At 42.1% G+C, this 17,803-nt stretch overlaps 1 protein-coding gene across 5 annotated transcripts in view; it reads left to right on the top strand.

Annotated features, from left to right (window-relative positions):
• Nucleotides 1-17,803, top strand: part of USF3 (upstream transcription factor family member 3) — a 67,226-nt gene that overhangs the window by 16,285 nt on the left and 33,138 nt on the right. For all 5 annotated transcript variants that reach the window (XM_053705824.1, XM_053705822.1, XM_053705823.1 and 2 more), the window contains exons 4-5: nt 7,842-7,870; nt 9,479-9,561. In XM_053705824.1, coding sequence (XP_053561799.1) covers nt 7,842-7,870; nt 9,479-9,561 — 112 coding nt within the window. The remainder of the gene's footprint in view (nt 1-7,841; nt 7,871-9,478; nt 9,562-17,803) is intronic.

The following is a 17,803-nucleotide window of genomic DNA, read 5'->3' as shown; positions in this document are numbered from 1 at the left end:
GTAAGAATATGAGTTTGTGGTATCTTACTACCAAAAAATAAAATAATTTATCAGGTAAGAATACATATTTTTGTGCAAGCATTGGTCAGGATTAAACCTGTCATAAAACCAGTCTCTCCTCCTTGAAGTCTTCATTTGGTTTTAACGGTTTTGCAGGCTCCTCCTTTTGAGCCCATGCATAAGGTGAATATCAAGCTTCTGTCATGGAAGGTGTTGTTGCTTTTGGCTATTTCTTCTGCTAGAAGAGTTTGAGTTATCTGCTCTTTCTTGTGATCCTCATCCTTTTTTTTTTTTTTTTTTTTTCCATCAGGATAAGGCAGTTTTGAGAACTAAGTTTGACTTAGTCTAAGGCGGTGGACAATATGAGTAGGGAAATTGTTGTTCCTTCTTTTTGTCTAATCCTAAGAATTGTATGGAAAGCCGTCTCCATAATTTGGATGTTGTCAGAGCTTTCAAGTACTATTTGGAGGCATCTAAGGGTTTCAGGCAATCATCTAGTTTGTTTATTTTTCTGATTTAAGAAAGGTCGGAAAGCTACTGCTGTTTCTTTGGCTTAAGCTTTTGATTCAGAAGTCTTATTTGGAGGTAGGTCAGTCTCCCACTAAAAAAGTTACTGCCCATTCTTCTACAGAAGGTCAGTTGCCACATCTTGGGCCTTTAAGAATGATGCCTCTATAGTTCAGATTTGCAAGGCAGCAACTTGGACTTCTTTGCATACTTTCACTTAATTTTACTACGTTGATGTTTTTGCTTCTGAAGCAGCCGTTGGTAGGAAAGTTCTTCAGGCTGCTGTTTCTGGTTAATGTTGGATTTTTTTTCTATGCTTTTTTCCTTGTTTTTTTGCATGATTTAAAAAAAAAAATATCAACTATTTAAATTCTTTCTGGTATGGTGAAAAAAAGTTAAAAATATTAATAAACGTCTAATTAGATGATGTATCATGCTCGTCCCGCCCTCATTACTCGTGGACTTCACTGCATGGCTTTTATTTCTCCAACATTGGTGTGTCCGGTCCACGGCGTCATCCTTACTTGTGGGAATATCTCTTCCCCAACAGGAAATGGCAAAGAGTCCCAGCAAAGCTGGCCATATAGTCCCTCCTAGGCTCCGCCCACCCCAGTCATTCTCTTTGCCGTTGCACAGGCAACATCTCCACGGAGATGGTTAAGAGTTTTTGGTGTTTAAAATGTAGTTTTTTATTCTTCTATCAAGTGTTTGTTATTTTATAATAGTGCTGGTATGTACTATTTACTCTGAAACATAAAAGGATGAAGATTTCTGTTTGTGAGAGGAAGATGATTTTAGCAGACAGTAACTAAAATCGATTGCTGTTTCCACATAGGACTGTTGAGATGAAGTAACTTCAGTTGGGGGAAACAGTTAGCAGACTTTTCTGCTTAAGGTATGACTAGCCATATTTCTAACAAGACTGTGTAATGCTGGAAGGCTGTCATTTCCCCTCATGGGGACCGGTAAGCCATTTTCTTAGTCTCAAACAGAATAAAGGGCTTAATATGGGCTATAAAACTGGTAGACACTTTTATGGGCTAAATCGATTGCTTTATTTGGACATTTTATACATGTTTATGCTGATAATTCACACTTATAAACTTGGGGAACGTTTTTTAACGTCAGGCACTATGTTAGACACCTTTTCCAGTCAGGGAGGGCCTTCCCAGTTGTAGGCTGAGCCTCATTTTCGCGCCATTACTGCGCAGTTGTTTTTGAGAGCAAGACATGCAGATGCATGTGTGAGGATCTGAAAGTAGCTGGAAAAGTTTCTAGAAGGCGTCATTTGGTATCGTATTCCCCTCTGGGCTTGGTTAGGTCTCAGCAAAGGCTGTAGCTGGGACTGTATAGGGGTTAAATTTGTAAACGGCTCCGGTTCCGTTATTTTAAGGGTTAAAGCTCTGAAAATTGGTGTGCAATACTCTTAATGCTTTAAGACACTGTGGTGAAATTTTGGTAATTTTTGAACAATTCCTTCATACTTTATCACATATTCAGTAATAAAGTGTTTCTGTTTAAAATTTAAAGAGACAGTAACGGTTTTGTTTTAAAACGTTTTTTGTGCTTCATTGACAAGTTTAAGCCTGTTTAACATGTCTGTGCCTTCGGATAAGCTATGTTCTATATGTATGAAAGCCAATGTGTCTCCCCATTTAAAATTGTGTGATAATTGTGCCATAGCGTCCAAACAAAGTAAGGACAGTACTGCCACAGATAATGAAATTGCCCAAGATGATTCCTCAAATGAGGGGAGTAGACATGATACTACATCATCTCCTACTGTGTCAACACCAGTTTTGCCCACGCAGGAGGCCCCTAGTACATCTAGCGCGCCAATGCTTATTACCATGCAACAATTGACGGCTGTAATGGATAACTCCATAGCAAATATTTTATCCAAAATGCCTGCATATCAGAGAAAGCGCGATTGCTCTGTTTTAAACACTGAAGAGCAGGAGGGCGCTGATAATTGTTCTGTCATTCCCTCACACCAATCCGAAGTGGCCATGAGGGAGGTTTTGTCAGATGGGGAAATTTCAGATTCAGGAAAAATTTCTCAACAAGCTGAACCTGATGTTGTGACATTTAAATTTAAATTAGAGCATCTCCGCGCACTGCTTTAGGAGGTGTTATCTACTCTGGATGATTGTGACAACTTGGTCATTCCAGAGAAATTATGCAAGATGGACAAGTTTCTAGAGGTTCCTGTGCACCCCGACGCTTTTCCTATACCCAAGTGGGTGGCGGACATAGTGAATAAGGAGTGGGAGAAGCCCGGCATACCTTTTGTTCCCCCCCCTATATTTAAGAAATTATTTCCTATGGTCGACCCCAGAAAGGACTTATGACAGACAGTCCCTAAGGTCGAGGGGGCAGTTTCTACTCTAAACAAGCGCACTACTATTCCTATCGAGGATAGTTGTGCTTTCAAAGATCCTATGGATAAAAAATTGGAAGGTTTGCTTAAAAAGATTTTTGTACAGCAAGGTTACCTTCTACAACCCATTTCGTGCATTGTTCCTGTCACTACAGCAGCGTGGTTCTGGTTCGAGGAACTAGAAAAGTCGCTCAGTAGAGAGACTCCATATGAGGAGGTTATGGACAGAGTTCACGCACTTAAGTTGGCTAACTCTTTTATTTTAGATGCCGCTTTGCAATTAGCTAGATTAGCCGTGAAAAATGCAGGGTTTGCAATTGTGGCGCGCAGAGCGCTTTGGCTAAAGTCTTGGTCAGCGGATGTATCATCCAAGACAAAATTGCTTAACATCCCTTTCAAAGGTAAAACTCTATTTGGACCAGAATTGAAAGAGATTATCTCAGACATCACTGGGGGAAAGGGCCACGCCCTTCCTCAAGATAGGCCTTTCAAGGCCAAGAATAAGTCTAATTTTCGTTCCTTTCGCAATTTCAGGAACGGACCGGCCTCTAATGCTGCATCCTCTAAGCAAGAGGGTAATGCCTCACAGCCCAAACCAGCCTGGAAGCCTATGCAAGGCTGGAACAAGGGTAAGCAGGCCAAGAAACCTGCTGCTGCTAACAAAACAGCATGAAGGAGTAGCCCCCGATCCGGGACCGGATCTAGTAGGGGGCAGACTCTCTCTCTTTGCTCAGGCTTGGGCAAGAGATGTTCAGGATCCCTGGGCACTAGAAATAGTTTCTCAGGGTTATCTTCTGGAATTCAGGGAACTACCCCCAAGGGGAAGGTTCCACATGTCTCACTTATCCTTAAACCAAATAAAGAGACAGGCGTTCTTACATTGTGTAGAAGACCTGTTAAAGATGGGAGTGATACACCCAGTTCCAATAAAGGAACAAGGAATGGGATTTTATTCAAATCTGTTCGTAGTTCCCAAAAAAGAGGGAACTTTCAGACCAATTTTGGATTTGAAGATCCTAAACAAATTTCTCAGGGTACCATCGTTCAAGATGGAAACCATTCGAACGATTCTACCCACTATCCAGGAAGGTCAATTTATGACTACCGTGGATCTAAAGGATGCGTACCTACATATTCCTATCCACAAAGAACCTCATCAGTTCCTAAGATTCGCCTTTCTGGACAAACATTACCAGTTTGTGGCCCTCCCATTCGGGTTAGCCACTGCTCCAAGGATTTTCACAAAGGTACTAGGGTCCCTTCTAGCGGTTCTAAGACCGAGGGGCATTGCAGTAGTACCATACTTGGACGACATTCTAATACAAGCGTCGTCCCTGTCAACAGCAAAGGCTCATACAGACATCGTTCTGGCCTTTCTCAGATCACACGGATGGAAGGTGAACATAGAAAAAAGTTCTCTGTCTCCGTCAACAAGAGTTCCCTTCTTGGGAACAATAATAGATTCCTTAGAAATGAGGATTTTTCTGACAGAGGTCAGAAAGTCAAAACTTCTAAGCACTTGTCAAGTTCTTCATTCTGTTCCACGTCCTTCCATAGCGCAGTGCATGGAAGTAGTAGGGTTGATGGTTGCAGCAATGGACATAGTTCCTTTTGCATGAATTCATCTAAGACCATTACAACTGTGCATGCTCAAACAGTGGAATGGGGACTATACAGACTTGTCTCCAATGATTCAAGTAGATCAGAAGACCAGAGATTCACTCCGTTGGTGGCTGACCCTGGACCATCTATCCCAGGGAATGAGCTTCTGCAGACCAGAGTGGGTCATTGTCACGACCGACGCCAGTCTAGTGGGCTGGGGCGCGGTCTGGGAATCCCTGAAAGCTCAGGGACTATGATCTCAGGAAGAGTCTCTTCTCCCGATAAACATTCTGGAACTAAGAGCGATCTTCAATGCTCTCAGAGCTTGGCCTCAGCTAGCAAAGGCCAGATTCATAAGATTCCAATCAGACAACATGACGAACGTTGCGTATATCAATCATCAGGGGGGAACAAGGAGTTCCTTGGCGATGAAAGAAGTGACCAAAATAATTCAATGGGCGGAGGATCACTCCTGCCACCTATCTGCGATCCACATCCCAGGTGTGGAAAACTGGGAAGCGGATTATCTGAGTCGTCCGACATTCCATCCGGGGGAGTGGGAACTCCATCCGGAGATCTTTGCCCAACTAACTCAATTATGGGGCATTCCAGACATGGGTCTGATGGCGTCTCGTCAGAACTTCAAGGTTCCTTGCTACGGGTCCAGATCCAGGGATCCCAAGGCGACTCTAGTAGATGCACTAGTAGCACCTTGGACCTTCAACCTAGCTTATGTATTTCCACCGTTTCCTTTCATTCCCAGGCTGGTAGCCAGGATCAAACAGGAGAGGGCCTCAGTGATCTTGATAGCTCCTGCGTGGCCACGCAGGACTTGGTATGCAGACCTGGTGAATATGTCATCGGTTCCACCATGGAAGCTACCTTTGAGACAGGACCTTCTTGTTCAGGGTCCATTCGAACATCCAAATCTGGTCTCCCTCCAGCTGACGGCTTGGAGATTGAACGCTTGATTCTATCAAAGCGTGGGTTTTCAGATTCTGTGATAGATACTCTGGTTCAGGCCAGAAAACCGGTAACTAGAAAGATTTACCATAAAATATGGAAAAGATATATCTGTTGGTGTGAATCCAAATGATTCCCATGGAATAAGATAAAAATTCCTAAGATTCTCTCCTTTCTACAAGAAGGTTTGGAGAAAGGACTATCTGCAAGTTCTCTAAAGGGACAGATCTCTGCTTTATCTGTCTTACTACACAAAAGACTGGCAGCTGTGCCAGATGTTCAAGCATTTGTTCAGGCTCTGGTTAGGATCAAGCCTGTTTACAGACCTTTGACTCCTCCCTGGAGTCTAAATCTAGTTCTTTCAGTTCTTCAAGGGGTTCCGTTTGAACCTTTACATTCCATAGATATTAAGTTACTATCTTGAAAAGTTTTGTTTTTGGTTGCTATTTCTTCTGCTAGAAGAGTTTCAGAGTTATCTGCTCTGCAGTGTTCTCCGCCCTATCTGGTGTTCCATGCAGATAAGGTGGTTTTGCGTACTAAGCCTGGTTTTCTTCCAAAGGTTGTTTCTAACAAGAATATTAACCAGGAGATAGTTGTACCTTCTTTATATCCGAATCCAGTTTCAAAGAAGGAACGTTTGTTACACAATTTGGACGTAGTCCGTGCTCTAAAATTCTATTTAGAGGCTACAAAAGATTTCAGACAAACATCTTGTTTGTTTGTTGTCTATTCTGGTAAAAGGAGAGGTCAAAAAGCGACTTCTACCTCTCTTTCCTTTTGGCTTAAAAGCATCATCCGATTGGCTTATGAGACTGCCGGACGGCAGCCTCCTGAAAGAATCACAGCTCACTCCACTAGGGCTGTGGCTTCCACATGGGCCTTCAAGAACGAGGCTTCTGTTGACCAGATATGTAAGGCAGCGACTTGGTCTTCACTGCACACTTTTGCCAAATTTTACAAATTTGATACTTTTGCTTCTTCGGAGGCTATTTTTGGGAGAAAGGTTTTGCAAGCCGTGGTGCCTTCCGTTTAGGTAACCTGATTTGCTCCCTCCCTTCATCCGTGTCCTAAAGCTTTGGTATTGGTTCCCACAAGTAAGGATGACGCCGTGGACCGGACACACCAATGTTGGAGAAAACAGAATTTATGCTTACCTGATAAATTACTTTCTCCAACGGTGTGTCCGGTCCATGGCCCGCCCTGGTTTTTTAATCAGGTCTGATGAATTATTTTCTCTAACTACAGTCACCACGGTACCATATGGTTTCTCCTATATTTTTCCTCCTGTCCGTCGGTCGAATGACTGGGGTGGGCGGAGCCTAGGAGGGACTATATGGCCAGCTTTGCTGGGACTCTTTGCCATTTCCTGTTGGGGAAGAGATATTCCCACAAGTAAGGATGACGCCGTGGACCGGACACACCGTTGGAGAAAGTAATTTATCAGGTAAGCATAAATTCTGTTTTTCTGAGGAGTAATAGAATTTACCAACTGTATGAAAGAAAATATAATTTTATACTTACCTGAAAAATGTATTTCTTTCATGGAGAGTCCATGAGATCCCACCCTGTTATTTTTTTTCTAGTGGTAGTTTGTATTTTTTAGCGCCTCCTATTTTCCCCTGCTTTTCTTGTTTGCTCTATTTTTTTTTCTTTTTTTCTACCTCCTTTTTGCTTGGCTGTATGTTAGACTAGTTACCATAGAGGTGGGAGGGGTTTTATAGTGCTCTTGGAGTTTTTGATCTTTGCCTCCTCCTAGTGCTCAGGAAAGGTAATTCCCAGGAGTAATGGATCATGGACTCTAACCACCATGAAATAATTTATCAAGTAAGCCTAAATTATGTTGTTGTGATTCAGACAAAGCGTACAATTTAAAAAAAAGGTTTCAATTTACTTTATCATGGTATTCTTTTTTTGAAGAGCATACCTATGTAGGTTCCTGGAGCACTTTATGGCAGAAAATAGTGTTGTCATCCTAGTGTTTTTACAAAACTGCTGCCATATAGTGTCCCTGACATGTGCATGCTTCTTGAGATTACATCCCTGCTTTTCAACAAAAGATACCAAGTGAATGAAGAAAGGTGATAATAGAAGTCAATTAGAAAATTGTTTAAAATTGCATGCTCTATCTGAATCATGAAAGTAAAACGAGTTTGGGTTTCATGTTCCTTTTTAAACATCATTTTTATTCAAAAATATATTATAACATGTTTAGCTGCTCCTGTAATATAGCTTTTAAAAGGATCATAAATGCCTTTAATTCAGGCTTTGAAAATGAAATTGACGGTGCTGATAATTTATTTCCAGCACCTGATTTGCAGTTTGTGTGTGTACTGCAGCATGTATTGTGAATTTATTTGCCGTGTTAATGTGTTTGTAATTCTTATCATAGGAAGAAAAACCGAGAGAGTCACAATGAAGGTAAGTAACTCGTCTCTACAGTCTTGTTGCTGTTATGTTTGGTAATGCACTGTATTTGCTTTTAAAGGGACATTCCAGTCAAAATTTAAATGCAAGTCGGGGATTTACAACAAATTTACAATATACAAGTATTGGCAATAATGCTTTTAGTAAAAGTTATCACTACTTTAGTGTTAGCATTTTTCTCTGCATGTGCACGTGAAGCATAGCTAGATATTCTAAGTGCACTAGCATTTAAAAAAACTGCAGCTGCTCAGAGCACCAGTGGGGATTGTATCATGTCAGTAATTAACAAACTGAGTCATTACCAGATGTTACAAGCACCTTTAGGCTTTCTGCTCAAGTGCTTTGTTTAAAATGCTGGTGCTCTGTGCATTCTTACATAAACCCCCATAGCTTTTATTAGAAGCATTAATGCTAACACATGTATATTACAAAAATGCTTCTATTCAAAACTTAAATGCATCCATGGAGAATCAAATTTTGTCTGGAATGTCCCTTTAAGTGTATTGCATACTGGGCTTGCTGGGTTGATATGGAGCAGAACATGGCAGTTTTAGCCAATCGGAGGCATGTGTGTAGCTGTCAATCAGTGACTATGTTCAGCTCAGGATCAGTAGTGCATTGCTGTTACAGAGGTGATTTTAACTATGTATTTAACCTCTTTGCAGGGGACTATAGCTTTTATTATCACTCTTTTTAATATATTTAGAAACACTTGTAGAATGCCAGCGCTGCAAGTTTCTTACTGGGAGTCATGAAGGCTGAATGATATATAGATTTTTGAGGACGTTCACTGTAAAACATTTTTCTTTGTCACTTAAAGGGACAGTTTACACCAGAATTTGTATTGTTTTAAAAGATAGATAATCCCTTTATTACCAATTCCCAAGTTTTGCATAATTAACACAGTTATATTAATATACTTTTTTTTACCTCTGTGATTAACCTTTATCTAAGCATCTTCTGACAGCCCCCTGATCACATGACTTTATTATCTATTCACTTGTATTTTATCCAATCAGTGCTGTGTTGTGCTGACTCTTAAAAAAACTCAATGGGTGTGAGCACAATGTTATCTATATGGCCCACATAATCTAGCAGTCTCCTGTTGTGAAAAGCTAATAAAAAGCATGTGATTAGAGGCTGTCTGTAGTGGCTTAAAAACAGGCTGAAATCTAGAGGTTTAAATCTTATAAAGTATATTAATATAACAATGTTGGTTGTGCAAAGCTTGGAAATGGGTAGTAAAGGCATTATCGATCTTTTTAAACCACGGTAAATAACAATTTAACAATGTCCCTTTAAGAGCCAGAGTTGGAAGTATGCAGTCATGTGACACACTCCTTGTTTTCAGAGAATAACAAATAGAAAAGCATTTCTTTATAGCTTCCTGTGGTATCTGAAGGGTTATTTTTAACCCCTTTTTTGTGCAGTATTTTGAAATGCTTTTAATACCTCAGTATTACATCTGCAGCATTTTGAGTGGCACTTTGGTTTCCTGTTAGTTGTAAACATGAAAATGAACAACTAATAATATGGAATTTACATGATAAAAGCTAGACTTGGCAAACTTCATGTTATGAAATACATCTTGTTTTTATATAGTGGAGCGACATCGAAAGAAGAAAATAAACTCTGGGATCAATCGAATAGGAGACCTTATCCCCTGCTCTGCAGCTTTAAAGCAGGTAATGACACAGGCCCCATCTTCCTTTGTGTTTGTCCACAAAATGACCAGACGTGGTTAAAGGAACGTATTAAACCCAAAATGTGTTTCATGGCTCAGGTTGCATTTCTCAAATGGCTGAGAATGCCTAGGTATTATGTCTGTAGAACTATATGACAGCGGTTTTGCTAGGATGCCTTTGAGCGATATATTAACCGTGTTTGCACAATGTATTACAGTGTTAAACGCATTCTTGCAAAACTGCTGTCATATAGTTCTCCAGACACGTGCAAGCTCCCAAGTTTACCTATCAACTTTTCAATACCGGATACAAAAAACAAAACTAAGTTTAATTTGATATGTGTGGTTGGTTGTTTTTTTTTGTTTTGTTTTTCAAATAAATGAAAATTCTGTAAATTATCTGAATCATGAACGAAAAGATGTGAGGTTTATGTCCCTTGCTTTCTGGCCTGAATTTATAGTTTCAGAATTCATTATAACTGTCATCCCAGGTCCTGTTTTGTGGACAGTTGTATTTACTAGATGTAGCTTTAAGATATCATGGAGATTCAGTCATAAAGAAGTCTTTTTATTTCTTCTATAAGATACGAGTCCACTGATTCATCCTTTACTTGTGAGATATTATCCTCCTGCTAACAGGAAGTGGCAAAGAGCACCACAGCAGAGCTGTCTATATAGCTCCTCCCTTGACTCCACCCCCCAGTCATTCTCTTTGCCTACACTAAGTAATAGGAAGGGTAAAGTGAAAGCGGTGATAAAATGTTAGTTTTTATTTTCTTCAAGCAAGACTTTTTTATTTTAAATGGTACCGGTGAGTGCTATTTTTTTCCCAGGCAGCAGATGGATGAAGATTTCTGACTGGAATCTGATGATCTTAGCAGTTGTTACTAAGATCCAGAGTAGTGAGGAACGTTTTTCATGCTACAAGCATTGAGGTATGTTCAGTCTTTTTTTTCTGGAGAGACTGTGTTATTTCAGAATTGGCTGACAGTATCCCCATGAGGGAAGGGGTAAGCAGTAACCCTAATGTATAGAGAGTGGTATTACTGGACCTGTATGTTGGGTTGTAAAAAAATGGTTGACACTGATGACATGTTTGTGGGCAAACGATTTTATGATGGGAGATAAAATAACGTTTCTCTTGTTAAGTGTATCCAGTCCACGGATCATCCATTACTTGTGGGATATTCTCCTTCCCAACAGGAAGTTGCAAGAGGATCACCCACAGCAGAGCTGCTATATAGCTCCTCCCCTCACTGCCATATCCAGTCATTCTCTTGCAACTCTCAACAAAGATGGAGGTAGTAAGAGGAGAGTGGTGTATTTAAATTGGTTTAAAGTGTTTTCCAAGCTTGCTAGTCTCATTGCTAGTCTGTATATACATGTCTGACACAGAGGAAACTACTTGTTCATTATGTTTAAAAGCCATGGTGGAGCCCCATAGGAGAATGTGTACTAAATGTATTGATTTCACCTTAAACAGTAAAGATCAGTCTTTATCTATAAAAGAGGGTTCTGTCGAGGGGGAAGTTATGCCGACTAACTCTCCCCATGTGTCGGACCCTTTGCCTCCCGCTCAAGGGACTCACGCTAATATGGCGCCAAGTACATCAGGGACGCCCATAGCGATTACTTTGCAGGACATGGCTGCGATCATGGATAATACCCTGTCACAAGTATTAGCCAGATTGCCTGAATTAAGAGGCAAGCGCGATAGCTCTGGGGTTAGACGAGATACAGAGCGCGTAGATGCTGTAAGAGCCATGTCTGATACTGCGTCACAATATGCAGAACCTGAGGAAGGAGAGCTTCAGTCTGTGGGTGACATCTCTGACTCGGGGAAACCTGATTCAGAGATTTCTAATTTTAAATTTAAGCTTGAGAACCTCCGTGTATTGCTTGGGGAGGTGTTAGCTGCTCTAAATGACTGTGACACAATTGCAGTGCCAGAGAAATTGTGTAGACTGGATAAATACTACGCAGTGCCGGTGTGTACTGATGTTTTTCCAATACCTAAAAGGTTTACATAAATTATTAGTAAGGAGTGGGATAGACCCGGTGTGCCGTTTTCCCCCCTCCTATATTTAGAAAAATGTTTCCAATAGACGGTCCCTAAGGTGCAGCTTTCTATTTTAGCAAAGCGTACCACTATCCCGGTTGAGGACAGTTGTGCTTTTTCAGATCCAATGGATAAAAAATTGGAGGGTTACCTTAAGAAAATGTTTATTCAACAAGGTTTTATTTTACAGCCCCTTGCATGCATTGCGCCTGTCACTGCTGCGGCAGCATTCTGGTTTGAGGCCCTGGAAGAGGCCATCCATACAGCTCCATTGAGTGAAATCATTGACAAGCTTAGAACACTTGAGCTAGCTAACTCATTTGTTTCTGATGCCATTGTTCATCTGACTAAACTAACGGCTAAGAATTCCGGATTCGCCATCCAGGCGCGTAGGGCGCTATGGCTTAAATCCTGGTCAGCTGACGTGACTTCAAAGTCTAAATTACTCAACATTCCTTTCAAGGGGCAGACCTTATTCGGGCCTGGTTTGAAATAAATTATTGCTGACATTACTGGAGGTAAGGGTCATACCCTTCCTCAGGACAGGGCCAAATCAAAGGCCAAACAGTCTAATTTTCGTGCCTTTCGAAATTTCAAGGCGGGTGCAGCATCAACTTCCTCTGCTTCAAAACACGAGGGAACTTTTGCTCAAACCAAGCAGGCCTGGAAACCTAACCAGTCCTGGAACAAGGGCAAGCAGGCCAGAAAGCCTGCTGCTGCCTCCAAGACAGCATGAAGGACCGGCCCCCTCTCCGGCAACGGATGTAGTAGGGGGCAGAGTTTCTCTCTTCGCCCAGGCGTGGGCAAGAGATGTTCAGGATCCCTGGGCGTTGGAGATCATATCTCAGGGATATCTTCTGGACTTCAAAGCTTCTCCTCCACAAGGGAGAACCAGATAAAGAAAGAGGCATTCCTACGCTGCATGCAAGACCTTCTAGTAATGGGAGTGATCCATCCAGTTCCGCAGACGGAACAAGGACAGGGTTTTTATTCAAATCTGTTTGTGGTTCCCAAAAAAGAGGGAACCTTCAGACCAATTTTGGATCTAAAGATCTTAAACAAATTCCTCAGAGTTCCATCATTCAAGATGGAAACTATTCGAACCATCTTGCCTATTATCCAAGAGGGTCAGTACATGACCACAGTGGACTTAAAGGATGCCTACCTTCACATTCCGATTCACAAGAATCATCATCGGTTCCTAAGGTTTGCCTTTCTAGACAGGCATTACCAATTTGTAGCTCTTCCCTTCGGGTTGGCTACAGCCCCGAGAATTTTTACAAAGGTTCTGGGCTCACTTCTGGCGGTTCTAAGACCGCGAGGCATAGCGGTGGCTCCTTATCTAGACGACATCCTGATACGGGCGTCAAGCTTTCAAATTGCCAAGTCTCATACAGAGATAGTTCTGGCATTCCTGAGGTCGCATGGGTGGAAAGTGAACGAAGAAAAGAGTTCTCTATCTCCTCTCACAAGGGTTTCCTTCCTAGGGACTCTTATAGATTCTGTAGAAATTAAAATTTACCTGACGGAGTCCAGGTTATCAAAACTTCTAAATGCTTGCCTTGTTCTTCACTCCATTCCGCGCCCTGCGGTGGCTCAGTGCATGGAAGTAATCGGCTTAATGGTGGCGGCGATGGACATAGTGCCATTTGCGCGCCTGCATCTCAGACCGCTGCAATTATGCATGCTCAGTCAGTGGAAGGGGGATTACACAGATTTGTCCCCTCTACTAAATCTGGATCAGGACACCAGAGGTTCTCTTCTCTGGTGGTTATCTCGGGTCCACCTGTCCAAAGGTATGACCTTTCGCAGACCAGATTGGACGATTGTAACAACAGATGCCAGCCTTCTAGGTTGGGGTGCAGTCTGGAACTCCCTGAAGGCTCAGGGTTCATGGACTCAGGAGGAGAAACTCCTCCCAATAAATATTCTGGAGTTAAGAGCAATATTCAATGCTCTTCTAGCTTGGCCTCAGTTAGCAACCCTCAGGTTCATCAGATTTCAGTCGGACAACATCACGACTGTGGCTTACATCAACCATCAAGGGGGAACCAGGAGTTCCCTAGCGATGTCAGAAGTCTCCAAGATAATTCGCTGGGCAGAGACTCACTCTTGCCACCTATCAGCGATCCATATCCCGGGAGAACTGGGAGGCGGATTTTCTAAGTCGTCAGACTTTTCATCCGGGGGAGTGGGAGCTCCATCCGGAGGTGTTTGCTCAATTGGTCCATCGTTGGGGCAAACCAGAACTGGATCTCATGGCGTCTCGCCAGAACGCCAAGCTTCCTTGTTACGGATCCAGGTCCAGGGACCCAGAAGCGACGCTGATAGATGCTCTAGCAGCTCCTTGGTTCTTCAACCTGGCCTATGTGTTTCCACCGTTTCCTCTGCTCCCTCGACTGATTGCCAAAATCAGACAGGAGAGAGCATCAGTGATTCTGATAGCGCCTGCGTGGCCACGCAGGACCTGGTATGCAGATCTGGTGGACATGTCATCCTTTCCACCATGGACTCTGCCTCTGAGACAAGACCTTCTAATACAAGGTCCTTTCAATCATCCGAATCTAATTTCTCTGAGACTGACTGCATGGAAATTGAACGCTTGATCCTATCAAAGCGTGGCTTCTCCGAGTCAGTCATTGATACATTAATACAGGCACGAAAGCCTGTCACCAGGAAAATCTACCACAAGATATGGCGTAAATATCTTCATTGGTGTGAATCCAAGAATTACTCATGGAGTAGGGTTAGGATTCCTAGGATATTGTCCTTCCTCCAAGAGGGTTTGGACAAAGGATTATCATCTAGTTCTTTAAAGGGACAGATTTCTGCTCTGTCTATTCTTTTACACAAGCGTCTGGCAGAAGTTCCAGACGTTCAGGCATTTTGTCAGGCTTTAGTTAGAATTAAGCCTGTGTTTAAACCTGTTGCTCCTCCATGGAGCTTAAACTTGGTTCTTAAAGTTCTTCAAGGGGTTCCGTTTGAACCCCTTCATTCTATTGATATCAAACTTTTATCATGGAAAGTTCTGTTTTTGATGGCTATTTCCTCGGCTCGAAGAGTCTCTGAGTTATCTGCCTTACATTGTGATTCTCCTTATCTGATCTTTCATTCAGATAAAGTAGTTCTACGTACAAAACCTGGGTTTTTACCCAAGGTGGTTTCTAACAAGAATATCAATCAAGAGATTGTTGTTCCATCATTGTGTCCTAATCCTTCTTCAAAGAAGGAACGTCTTTTGCATAATCTAGACGTAGTCCGTGCCTTGAAGTTTTACTTACAAGCTACTAAAGATTTTCGTCAAACATCTAACCTGTTTGTTGTTTACTCTGGACAGAGGAGAGGTCAAAAGGCTTCGGCAACCTCTTTCTTTTTGGCTTCGGAGTATAATCCGTTTAGCCTATGAGACTGCTGGACAGCAGCCCCCTGAAAGGATTACAGCTCATTCTACTAGAGCGGTTGCTTCCACCTGGGCCTTTAAAAATGAGGCTTCTGTTGAACAGATTTGCAAGGCTGCGACTTGGTCTTCTCTTCATACCTTTTCAAAATTTTACAAATTTGATACTTTTGCTTCTTCGGAGGCTGTTTTTGGGGGAGAGGTTCTACAGGCAGTGGTTCCTTCCGTTTAAGTTCCTGCCTTGTCCCTCCCATCATCCGTGTACTTTAGCTTTGGTATTGGTATCCCACAAGTAATGGATGATCCGTGGACTGGATACACTTAACAAGAGAAAACATAATTTATGCTTACCTGATAAATTTATTTCTCTTGTAGTGTATCCAGTCCACGGCCCGCCCTGTCCTTTTTAAGGCAGGTCAAAATTTTTATTAAACTACAGTCACCACTGCACTCTATGGTTTCTCCTTTCTCGGCTTGTTTCGGTCGAATGACTGGATATGGCAGTGAGGGGAGGAGCTATATAGCAGCTCTGCTGTGGGTGATCCTCTTGCAACTTCCTGTTGGGAAGGAGAATATCCCACAAGTAATGGATGATCCATGGACTGGATACACTACAAGAGAAATAAATTTATCAGGTAAGCATAAATTATGTTTTTTTGGGGGGGCGTGTCCTAGCCGCAGCCGGGAGAAGTCGCAGGATGTTGAAGCTCCCACTATAAACTCTACATTTTAGCTGTTATCTCTACCCTATCCAACTATATTCACACATAAATAGTGAACTTAGTAGAGGGAAAGTCAGAGAATTGTTTGATACCACGGATTACACTGTAACCGTCGGCAGCACTGTAACCCCCCGGTTTGTTAACAGCCGGGAATAATAATCTCATGCTAGTGACTATTGACACCTTATGCTTAGACATGGAGGAGGACTTTCAAGCGCAGATACAGCTGATGCTGGAGGGGCTGTAGCTACAGATGCACCGCAACTTTATGGACTTACACCATACCCTGCATTTTGCTAAGAGTGAGAAGGATCTCGAGTTAGCAGGAGTGACAGAAGCAATGGGATTCACAACGCAGCAGGAGATATCTAATCTAGATGGGCAAAACCGCTCACTAAACATTACTTGCGAGCCTCAGCCTGGTCTGAAAATAGAGGAACTGGTAGCTCCGCAGGAAGCCTCCTACTCACAAGAACATGAACTGCTGCTGACTGGACCCGGCGCTTATTCCCTCACCGCAGCACACAGTGACTTCCAGAGTAGCGGCAGTCTAGAGAATCCCGTAATCGTTCGAGTCCTGAGCAACATGGAAACTGACTGTCCGCCTATAGCCGCCTCCTGCCCTCTTCTCTATCAGCCACAGTATGCCACCGGGCTATCCTTGGTCGTCTCTCTGGATGGTGCGGCCGACCTCTGGGGTGGCGATAAGGCCTTAGGGACGCAGTTCCTCTTTACAATTAAACGGCGCAGTGGCTGGTGGCGTTTCAGCAGACAGAGGTGTATGGCGGATGGGTTCAAAAGTAGCGTACAACTACCAACAAACCAAGTACTGATCTTTGAAGGATTGTCGGCTACTTGACCTCCAAGTGGGGCTGCCGAATTTCACAGGACTAATTGTCCCGATCCAGGCCAACTCTCCAGGTGTGGGGTGGGTTAATTATAAGGACTTCCCCTCCTATATGAAGCGCTGGACATTGCCCCCATAAGTATCAATCCCCTCTATTTTACTTATTTATGTTTTTGAGCCCTGCCTGTTGATGTGCATCCTTATATGTATGTATGTCCCTTTTCTTCTGAGCTTGATGCCCCGTTCATTATTCATGCTGGCGCCCTTGGCTCCTGTGATAACTCTTTAACCTCCTCAGTTATTGGCTTGATTCAGTTTCAGTGGTTCTAGAATAACTCTAATAGTTTCATATCCAAAGCTGCTGTATAAAATTTAGAAAATTTATTGTTGAATTTTCAGTCTAACATATAGTAAAGGAATGTGTTATATTGTAGATAGAAGGTGCTAACAAATCATCCCCTCTTTTGTATTTATTGGATTGATATTCTAAGTATCACATCAGAGTAACTGGGAGCTTTATCATTTTGATACAGATAGCTATTGTAACTTTGGCTAATGGTTCCCTATCTAGATGCGAGGGCTGGGGTCTTTACCCTACCCACTCCTAGTTTATAAGCACCCCATATCTCACATTTTAAAGTGTATTAGTTAGGTCCTCAGCCACTGTTAGCTCTCCTTTAGCACTATGTCTATAATTGACCTATTATCAAATCTGTTACCTGATCTAACTATGAATACTTATATATACTTATCCTTGGCGTATACCAGTCCTTCTATATGACTATACTTAGTTCCCCCTCCATGTTATAGTTCACTCACTAGCACAACTAGACATTTTATCTTCTCTTCCCCTCTTTTCCCTTATCTGAGTGGCTCTTGCCCACTGCTTTCCTTCCCTAATACCCCCCATCAGAAAAAAGAGTCTGTATAGTCCTTTTATCAACATTATCCCCATTACAGTTTCTTATTGTTATAAAGAATGCCTGGTTTCCTGGCCTCTGCATACAAGTTGTCATTATTTAGGCTCTACCATGGTCTGCGTAATTGATGTATTTTTATTTGCAAAACATACTGTAATCTCTAGATATTAATGTCTTTTTTCCTGGGATGTGGTTTTATTTGTCACTAATTGTGTACTTACAAACTCTGCGCTTCCCTTATAGTTGTATCGTTTATTAACCTCAATAAAAAAATTTATAAAAAAAAATTACGTTTTTT

The sequence above is a fragment of the Bombina bombina genome, chromosome 3 (genome assembly GCF_027579735.1).
Source record: "Bombina bombina isolate aBomBom1 chromosome 3, aBomBom1.pri, whole genome shotgun sequence".
NCBI classification, from domain to species: domain Eukaryota; kingdom Metazoa; phylum Chordata; class Amphibia; order Anura; family Bombinatoridae; genus Bombina; species Bombina bombina.
The sequence above is the reverse complement of the archived record's forward strand: the minus strand, read 5'-3'. Positions and strand labels throughout refer to the sequence as shown.